The sequence below is a fragment of the Oxyura jamaicensis genome, chromosome 5 (assembly GCF_011077185.1).
Source record: "Oxyura jamaicensis isolate SHBP4307 breed ruddy duck chromosome 5, BPBGC_Ojam_1.0, whole genome shotgun sequence".
Taxonomy (NCBI): domain Eukaryota; kingdom Metazoa; phylum Chordata; class Aves; order Anseriformes; family Anatidae; genus Oxyura; species Oxyura jamaicensis.
The window spans coordinates 60,503,554-60,514,263 of NC_048897.1; the positions used below are offsets into that span (position 1 = coordinate 60,503,554).

Consider the following 10,710-nt stretch of genomic DNA (forward strand, 5'->3'; position numbering starts at 1 on the left):
CTGACCTGGAAAGCTGACATTTTTGCAGGTATGGCCAAAATAATTCAAGACACCAGGCAGTATCGTATTGAAAGAAAGGATGAAAAAATAAGTGGAATGAAAAAATAAATTTCCAACAGCGCTCAAGCCGCTTCTTTGTATCCTGAGAAACTGGATGAGATTTTGGTATGGAAGGCTATCATTAATACACATTTTACAGGCAGTTTACAGCTAGGGCTGAAAAAGGTGCTGAGGCCTGTGGAACTGACTTCTCAGTGCATGAAGATTTACCCCAAAATCAGAGTCTTTCACTGCACTGACCCATGGAAACCAGCACAGACTTTGGTTGAACCCCCCCACCAGCCTTCAGCACATGATAATGCACAGGCATCAGCAACTCTGGCTGAGAAAACTGGATCAGCATTGCTGCACTTACCTTCAATAAAAGTTACTGGCTTATTCTGTAGTACCTAAGTGACATTTATCTTTCCTTCTCAATCTGCCCATCCCAGGCAATTATGAGCAAGGACCCTCTTTGAATCTTGGCTATAATTAGACTTTATAGTGTTGTGCCCTATTCAGCAAGCACCTAGGTAGCCTGATTGCCCCAAAGGCTCGCAGATACCTTGCAGCCAAAATGCTGCACTCGGTCACTTCCCAGCTCCCCTCCTTGTCCCCCATTCCAGCCACAGCTCTTACCTCCTCTCTGTTTGATTTCTTCACCACCTGCCTTCTGAGCAACATATGGGGCCCTCCTCAGCTCTCGTGCCATGGACTCTCAGGTCACGAGTGCCACGCTGGAAGCAGAATGTCCCATCACAGAAGAGTACTGAGAATTAAGCATGGAATAGTTAGGTTATCAAGTACGAAGCACGTTGGATCTGTAATGTTTTGAATGTAACTAAGTACATGGGTATAAATTCTTTATCACTTTAGATTTTAGAATTCTTACAAATCTACAAAAAGAAAGTAAATTGGATTTTAAGAAAAAAAAAAAAGAAAAAAAGAAAAAAAAAGGAAGAAGAAAGATCGAGCTGGAAACACACGGTATAGATATTGTAACAGGGCAGTAATCCTGCTGTGCCTAAGATTTACTGCCAATGCAAAGTCGCAGTGATGGAATAGGAAAATCAGCGTGCGTGGAAACGAAGCGGAGTTTTCTATGAACTCTCTCGGCAGGCTGTCAGGTTTCATGGCGGGTTTGCTTTCTTAGACCGTCAGGGTGTGCGCACGGAGGCACTCCCGAGCAGTAAGGGCACTTGTACCTCACCCGGGCACACACCGCGCCGGGACCGCCGCCTACCCCCGGCTCCTCCGAGCCGCTCCCCCGGGTCCTCCCCGCTCCGCTCCGCGCCCGGCCCCGGCTGACGCGAGGGGCGGTGCCGCTGCGGGCCAATCAGCCCAATGGGGCGGCGGGACGGGACGGGACGGGACGGGACGGGGACGGGGACGGGACGGGGCCGGGCGGCGGCAGGAGGAAGCGGCGCGATGCGGCCGGCGGCGGCGGCGGGGGACGCGGGGCTGGGGCCGGCAGCGGAGGTCGGCGGCGGCGGCCGGCTGGTGCCGCCGCTGCTGCTGCTGCTGGTGCCGCTGGCGCTGCTGGCCGCGCTGGTGGTGCGGCAGCTGCTGAAGCAGCGGCGGCCGCCCGGCTTCCCGCCCGGCGCCGCGGGCCTGCCCCTCTTCCGCAACCTCCACGTCGGGGGCGCGTCGCAGCGGCATATCTACATGCCGTGGCAGCGCCACATCCACGGGCAGGTAGCGGGCAGGCGCCGGCTCCGTCTGCCGGGGCCGGGGGCCGGGGCGGGCAGGGAGCGGGGCGGGCGCCGGGGCGTTGTGGCCGCGCTGCGGCCGCGGGAGGAGCCGGGCTGCGGGGCGGGAGCGCTGCGCCCCCTGGCGGGCAGCGGCGGCGCCGAGCGGCGCGGGGAGCATCCCCGGCGGGGCGCGGGGCAGCCGGCACGGGGACGGCGCCGGGGGAGCGCAGCCTTCGCTGCTTGAATGCGCCTCTAGGGGGATAGCTGCGTGTTCGCTCGCCGACGGTTTGTGTGCGCACGCGGGCGGGTGGGGGCGTTCTTTGTTTTCCCCGCTCTTTGTTGTTTCTCCGCTGTTGCCTTTCGTTGGCCGGTTTCCAGCAGCCGGTCTGTTCTTACAGGCTTCATACGGAAACCCAAGTGGATCTCCTAGCAGGAGATCAGCGGCAGAAACAAAAGGATCGGGTCATCTCTTCGTTTCTTTCGTTTTGGCAATACGAAAAAAAAAAAAAAAGTGTTTCAAGAAAAACATTAGGGTGAATAGATTCGAAATAGGAAGGAAAATACATCGTGAAATAAGTTCAGGTTTCCACTTGCCTGAAACGCTGCCTGCAGTTCTGTTCACCTGCTGTCACAAAAGGTCCTGCAGAATTTGGGAGCACTTGAAGGAGGCAGGTCAGGACCTGGGGGGCTCTGAAAAAGATCAACAAAACCATCTTTTTAAAAATGACACTTTATAATCTACAAAGAATAAGAAATAAGCTATGACTGCAGTATGCAAAAATGACAAGTGCTCTCGAGAAGTATACAACAGGTTTCTTCTCGTCACATAAAAAGAGCATTTGTAACAGTGAAAAATTCAACTTTGCTAAAAGGAAATGGTCTTCACAGAATGCACAACTAGACTAATGCTCATTAATTCTTCATATAACGGTGCCCAACAGTGCTGAGATAAAAAATAAGGATTTGTATAGGTAAGAAGTATGGGATTTATAATGCTCAGGAAAGTACGGAAAGGGATATAGAATTTTTGTCTTCACAGTTTAGCCTCATTTTAAATTTTTTGAACTGTAGGATAAACTTTTCCTTCTGTTTATCCTGCATGTGCCTTCTGCAGGATGCATTGCATCTTTCTCCAAAGCATCTAGTGCTGACCACTTCTGGAAACAGGAGGTGGGACCAGCTGGGCTATGCTGTCATTTGTTGGCTGTCCTCATGGCTCTCACATCTGAGGGGTCTTGGGGAGCCTGTGCAATGTAAGCTGGTGTCCAGTTTTAGAGACAGAAAGGACTAGGTGCAGCTTGGTTGTTTTCACAACTGACACCACTTCTACATCTGCCGCTGCCGAGTGATGGAAGTCTTTGCGATAACAACTTGTAGCTTCAGTCACAACATCCATAACCAAATTAAGCTACTGGAATATACATTTACTAAGGAAGGGAGGAGAAACAAGTATTTTATTTCTAGGTCTTCTGTAAAAGATATATCTTATGCCTACTAATGTTAGGGGGGAAATATATATATATATTTTTTCTGAAATACACGCATTGTGGTACCTGACTCCCATTTTTGTAATGACAATATGAAAGCATCCCCGAGACTTTGGAGGTCTCGTCACGGTAGGTGCGCTGCAAAGCAGAGTGTAATGTGGGCTAATTTACTACATCGTTTGACAGAGTAAACTAGCTCACAACAAACTCTGTGATGCCACTATTGTATCACTAGTAGAACTCTCTGGTTACCTATATGCCCTACTGAAGTTTATTATTATATTTATGGAGATTGTATTTTCCATTGAAGTTTAACGTAGTTTTACTTCTTCAGCTTGCTTTTGTTATTTGTTCTTAAGATTTGCTTGTAATAGCATTTATTATTTTTTTCTTTTTTCTCCAAAGATTTTCAGTCTTGATCTGGGTGGTATATCTGCTATTGTACTGAATGGCTACGATGCAGTAAAAGAATGCCTTGTTCATCAAAGCGAAATTTTTGCAGATAGACCGTCTCTTCCCTTGTTTAAGAAGTTGACAAACATGGGAGGTAAGTGCTAGTGCCTTCAAACAGAAATGCAGTTTTTGTCCATTACATTTCATTAGTGTTTATGACCACATAAAACATTTGCATTAGCTGTTTTCTTTACTTTTTTGTTTAAATCTCCTTTCCTGAAATACTTAATGCTTTTTCAAAGATAGCAGGAAAGAACTGTCATTCTTGGACTAAATTCCATAGCAAGACGTGTTTCATTTTTTGTCTCCATGCTCTCCCTTCCCCACTCAATTACTATCATTTGCTGAGCCATTTTCTTTGTTCCTGGTGATCAATTGAGTTTGAAGCATCTCCTAGTTTAGTCTTTGGCTATGAGTAATGAAAGCATCTTCTGAAGTAGCTGTACTTGGAACCTATTATTAGAACTCTTCAAATTGTTTAGTATTGAAGAACGTATTTTGTTACATCATGTCTTTTGTGTAGATTTGGGCCTTTTAAGTAGGCAAATATGATTTCTGTGGCGTTCCTGTTAAGAAGATCTATATTAGATGGGCCTCTAACATTCAAATAAAGTTGTATGAGGAACTTCAGGCATTTGAGGAGTTTAAGAGCTGCAGCACAAACTTAAATTCTAGTTAAATAGGTCAGTATTTCTCCTTTGTGATTCAATTCTGTTTTTCTGTTTTGTTTTGTTTTCTGTCTTTTATGCTTGGCTTTGTAACATCTGTTTCACAATACTTCTTTTACTCTGCATTACACAGATTTCAGCCACATCATTAAAAATTGTACCCGCCTTGGTTCAGTATTCTTTTTTTCTTTGCTTAGAGTGCTTAATTAACTTCACTGTGTTTAACTTAAGTATCTTAATTAACATTCAGGAGCTGTGTTGACTTCAAAGACGTTTGTCAGAAGCAGGCTGACAGTCCCAGCTCCCACTGACACTTTTTATACCTCCCTGAGATGTGGAGAAGTACTGTGACCTTTACAACTCTGATAAGAGACAACTTTGAAATTATTCAGTATTTGAATTCAAACTTAATAGGAAGGATCTTTTTGATTTTTTTTTTTATTACCAATTTCACTTCTTAACTTTTGTTTATAGGATATGCTACTTTAATAATAAGTGAGTGAGAACTTCAGTGAAGAAAGGAAGATGTGGGCTTTACTACGTTAGTATATATGTTATGTCCCCGAAGGGCTTGTGTTTGGATTGCTAAAATGTTTTTTTGTCTTTATGGCTATCAAAATACTGTTGGTGTACCTGTTAACATTATAGTTGTGTTGCATTTTGCTGTGTGGAAGTACCCATAGCAACTGTTGTATCTTAGTCCAAATTTTCAGAAACACACAATGTTTCCAAACTGATCAGATGTGCCTCTACATAAGGATACGATCGATGTCTGTTAGCCTGCTTGGATAGGTTAGGCAAATGTTTGTCAGGAGTAGCCTAGGCAAAATTTAATTCAACTTTGAGGCAGAGACATTCTTTCACTAATCACTTAAAGGCTCATTCTAGCAACAGTAATATACTTTTAGAGTGGATTGATATGTTAAATAATTTTATCATCTTATGGGGGAAAAATAAAAGCATTGCATAAAATAATGTGTGAAAATATTTTTGCAGGCTTACTGAACAGTAAATACGGCAGAGGATGGACAGAACATCGCAAATTAGCTGTAAATACCTTTCGAATTTTTGGATATGGTCAAAGGTCCTTTGAACGCAAGATTTCTGAAGAATCTGTGTTTTTTCTTGATGCCATTGATACATACAAAGGCAGACCATTTGATCTTAAGCATTTGATAACAAATGCCGTTTCAAACATTACTAATCTGATTATTTTTGGAGAACGTTTTACATATGAAGATACTGAATTTCAGCACATGATTGAGATTTTTAGCGAAAATATTGAATTAGCTGCTAGCGCTTCTGTGTTTTTATATAATGCTTTTCCGTGGATTGGTATCTTGCCATTTGGGAAACACCAGCAGCTGTTTAAAAATGCAGCTGAAGTCTATGACTTTCTTCATGAGCTTATTGAACGTGTCTCTGAAAACAGGAAGCCTCAGTCACCTCGACATTTTGTAGATGCATATTTAGATGAGATGGACTGCAATGAAAACGATCCAGAATCTACATATTCAAGAGAAAACTTAATTTTCTCTGTTGGAGAACTCATCATAGCTGGGACAGAAACCACCACAAATGTTTTAAGATGGGCAGTGTTATTTATGGCTCTTTATCCAAACATTCAAGGTAAGAATTCTGATATTTTGAGGAACTGATACACTTTCCTATTGCCAATTTAAAATGCTTTTTAAAAATAGTGAAGTTATCCATAGTTGTAACTAAAAAGGAAGGTTTGTATATATTACTGTACTTCATCATTTTCCAAATATGCTGTGGACGAATGCGAAAAGCTGATTTTATTTGCAGATGAAGATATCAAAAGTGAAGTTTTGATCGTATTAATGATAGTATATTAGAATATTATTAAATTTTATTTTAAAACTTTTTATGGAGCTTTGATTTTTTTTTTCCATAAATTATTTCTAATATATTTAAATTTAGCAATATGGTGCTTAATATTGGTTGGCAGGTGCACTAGCTCTATGTAGTAAAATAATAAAGAAATGCAAATATGTATAAAAATAATAAACTAAACAAATAAAATGTAAAAACATCAGCAAAAATATTTTGGCTAACTGCTTAGGTACAATTTCATTTATCCTTAAGTGCCTCAACTCAAAATAGATTTAGGTATCACAGGCATGTATATTTATACTTCTAGAAGAAATAAAAAAAAAAACATTTCAAAATGTAAGATACATTACAGACATTCTGAAGTAAGGCAGCACTAGATATTTGAGTATCAGCCCAGACACTTTGTGTAGAAGTTTGGATACTTAATGAGTAGACACACTTCTTGTTTCACTGCTTACAGTTTTGCTTTTCCTATCAAAATCTTAGAAGTGCTAAGTTCAACTAGGGACTTCCAGTATTTGGAGAAAATGCAGCCTAGATGACTCAAACTTGGGAAGTTACTATTTATACTTTGACCAACTAATATTGCTCTAACATCAGTTTGAACACCATTATTATAGATTAGGAATGAAAACACTACACGTAAGGCTTTTAAGTTCTGCCTACGAACCAAGTATCATTATAAATGAAAGATTATGTTTTCTTCTCATGGTAATGGGTATATAATTGCACCTTCTGATTTTCTCAGCTATATATTTTTTAAAATTTAAATAAAGTGGACAAAACATAATTATTCTTTTTAAATTAGATAAACTTTTATATTTAAGGCAAATACAGCTCTAAAAACATTGAAAATTAAAATATGTAACAATGAAAACATATGTCAAGAGCTGACATTCAATAAACAGTAAAAAGCATTCAGATTAAATATAGAAAATTGATGCCAAAACTCTTTTATTGCTGTTACGACAAATGTTTTTGGTTTCATATTCACTGAGCTGGTTAAAATATTTGGTTAAGTAGAACTAAGGTTTTCTCAATGTCTTCTGACAGCCATAATTTCTTACTTTCATTTGTTCAATGATTTTAGTTAGTTGATTAATTCGTTGAACAAGAGCTAACTAGTTAAAGATTAGAAATCAGGCAAATTTCATCTTCTAGTTTAGAATTAGAAGTAAGCTGTAGCAGGATTTGAAATGTTTTCTGTGAAAACTTTGATAGACATTCTAAGGAGGAACATCTACTTTCAGTTCACTGAGTACAGCTAATGTTATTAGTTGTTATAGCTTAAAACTAAGATTGCTATTTTTAAACAAGAAGCATACTTCAGAGGTTTTAAAACAAAAGGGTCTAAAAAAATAAATATTGCTTATATGCTTCTGAGTTCCACTGATTCAGCTTTATGCTTGACATGGTACAGCTAGAAAGTCTACCAAAAAAAAAAATAAATAAATAAAATTAAAGAAATATGTAATCTGATTAGAGACACTTAAGTTTTAGGTTGCATATATAAATTCTATATATTTAGCTGAAAAGAAAGTGTATCAAGTGCCATAAGTAATTGATAGGATAAGATTAACTAAGAACATCCTTACTACTCTATTAAGAGCTGACCAAGATACTCATTCAATAGAGATCAGCAAAACATAGTTTTGTCACCTATAACATTTTGTAGTTTGGAGTTTGGAGTTTTGTAGAGATCCGCTTACCTAAAATAATCTTCTGATTGCAGATCTTGTGGTATAAAGTGACTGATTCAGGATTTAAATACAGTTCACCTGGATAAAAATAAAAATTGCTATTACCTTATTACAACGTACACCAATACATAACTGCATTACAGGACGTACTTTTTACTAAGCTGCTTCTCATCTTTTTATTTTTATGTGAAATGTTGTCACTTCATGTTGAAGAACCTGGTCATTCTGGTAGAGTTTTTCTGTCAATTCCCAGATTTTTACTATCAATCCCATATGAACTGTAAAAAAAAAAAAATAGCTTTGTTTTAGTTAGGAGCTGTTTGACAGTTTCAACAACAAAAAAAAAGTGTGTCAGGGAAAAAAAAAGAGGAGGTTTGGATGCTTTGAAATTATTTAAATAATGATCTTATGTCTGTGAAGTTAAATTTTAAAATAGCTTAAAAAACAGAGACTGATTGAATTTGTTCATTTTCAGTTAAATTTAGAATCTAGCTGTAGCTGTCCCTCTTACCTGCTATGCTACAATGAGAGTTATTTTCATTTTAAGAGTAAATGACTTTACACTATGACAATTTCAAAGAATCAGCAGAATTATACAAATGAAATCTTAAGTAGGTAATTTCAGTGTTATTTGTGTCCACTCAGGTACTTAAAGTACATTATCTTTGCAGTGTCATGCTTGTTTCCTTCATTTTGAAGAGCTCCAGAAATAAAAGTATACTCAAGTGAAAAAGAATATGTCAAAGCATGTTTTCACTGTTAATAGTTGCTCTTTAAATGAAGATTATCGGTATATAAGCTAATAAGAATTCCTACTAGCTAGAGGAAGAAAAGAGTCTAAATGCTTATAAGCTACTATATTTTGTATATAGTAGGTATTTCATGTTTCAGTATTGTTTTAAAAGTGTATTTTTAAGCTAGAAAATATGAAGAATATTATACAATAAACAACATGCTTTTATTCCTTTTCCTAACAGGGCAAGTTCAAAAAGAGATCGATTTAGTCATCGGCCCAAACAAAATGCCTTCTTTAGAAGAGAAATGTAAAATGCCATACACTGAGGCTGTTCTACATGAAGTTCTAAGATTCTGTAACATAGTTCCGCTAGGTATTTTTCACGCAACTTCTAAAGATACTGTCGTGCGTGGTTACTCTATTCCTGAAGGCACTACAGTCATTACAAACCTCTACTCTGTACATTTTGATGAAAAATACTGGAGCAACCCAGAAGTGTTTTTTCCCGAGAGGTTTTTGGACAGCAGTGGGCAGTTTGTCAAGAAAGATGCATTTGTTCCTTTTTCACTAGGTAGGAGCCATTGCTTCGACTGTTCCTTTTCATAAATCTAGGAATGCACAACACGGAATTGATGGCAATTAGTCAGGAACGGACAACATGATATAAAATGTCCACAGTTCTGATGAAACAGCTATTTTAAAGATATATTCAATATAATGCATTCTGGACATAGCACATTTTTGAATAATATCCTTATTATTACATAAACTAACAGAAGAGACTGCATAGTATCCTTATCTGAGGAGTCTATATACATCATATCATTGTAGTACCTAACTGCTCTTTGTTCCATGGTTAATGCAGATGGTCAGTTGCTTGCTGCTGAATTCATTACATACAGGCGATTTACACATCCAGTTTTCAAATTTCAGCACTTTGGTCAGCACCAGAAATTGCAGGTATTATTCCAAACTACCTTGGGGGTCAGATTATAGCACTGCATTCTGCCCCAAGGAAACATTCTTGGAGTCCTAAATTATCTATATAGGCATCATCTGGTGCCTGTAAAGGGGGACAATTTACCTCACATATAATTAGCAACCTAAAAATTACTTGCTTAGCATAAGCTTACTGCCTACCTCTGCAGTCCATAGAAAGACACCCTGTGTAGAGGATTACTTACTTTACTATCTGAGATACTCTTTCTCCAAGAAATAAAAGGAGCCAAGACAATTCTCTTGGACTAGATGCACAACTTCTACATGGCCAAAGTTAGATGTAATGAATTCTGTCTTTATTGCATATTTTATTACGGTTTTGGTATGGTTTTTTTTGTTGTTGTTTTTTTTTGTTTGTTTGTTTGTTTTTGGTTATTCTACCTTATTACTTGTAGGTTTTGTTATCCATTCACCTCTCTCTTCCAAAACCACTATTTCCCTTAGAACAGAAATGACCATTCTTATTCATGAGTGAAGATGTAATCATTTAATTAATTGTAAAAGTTCTTTTTCAAAACCTTTTTTTTTTTCCAATCCAGGAAGAAGACATTGTCTTGGAGAACAGCTAGCTCGAATGGAAATGTTTTTGTTTTTTACTTCGTTACTACAACGATTTCATCTGTGTTTTCCTCATGGTGTGATTCCTGATCTCAAACCAAGGTTAGGCATGACATTACAACCACAGCCATACCTCATTTGTGCAGAAAGACGATGAAGAGAAGTATCTAGACTGTCAGGAGGAATAAAATGCTCCAAGTTGCAGCTGAAGAACCACTTGCCTTCTGTGTCTAAATGTATTCATGTTGGAAGAACAAAAAAATTAAGAACTTAAAGATAAACTGTGGCTATTTGTGCACAAGTTTATGTATTTTTTTAACTTGGTTTTCATATATATTTTTTTAAAAAGAGCAAAAACGTACAACACGTCCTGTGTTTAGAGTTGATGTTTTCACTCCTTTTTTTTTTTTTTTTTTTGAAAATAGCTTCTGTTTCAACTTTTAAATATTTCTGTGCAAGCTATTTTACTTTTGAGAGGATATTTTTATAAACATGGAGTATATTGCTCAAAATTTTTTATGC

General features: G+C 38.5%; 1 protein-coding gene across 1 annotated transcript; it reads left to right on the forward strand.

Annotated features, from left to right (window-relative positions):
- Nucleotides 1–1,437: 1,437 nt before the first annotated feature.
- Nucleotides 1,438–10,398, forward strand: LOC118167396 (vitamin D 25-hydroxylase; the record flags this gene model as incomplete). The annotated part of the gene is made up of 5 exons (XM_035326724.1): nucleotides 1,438–1,734; nucleotides 3,623–3,764; nucleotides 5,335–5,967; nucleotides 8,873–9,202; nucleotides 10,170–10,398. Coding segments are annotated over 5 exons (1,578 nt in total), but the record flags the coding sequence as incomplete, so codon positions are not given.
- Between the last annotated feature and the right edge of the window lie 312 nt (nucleotides 10,399–10,710).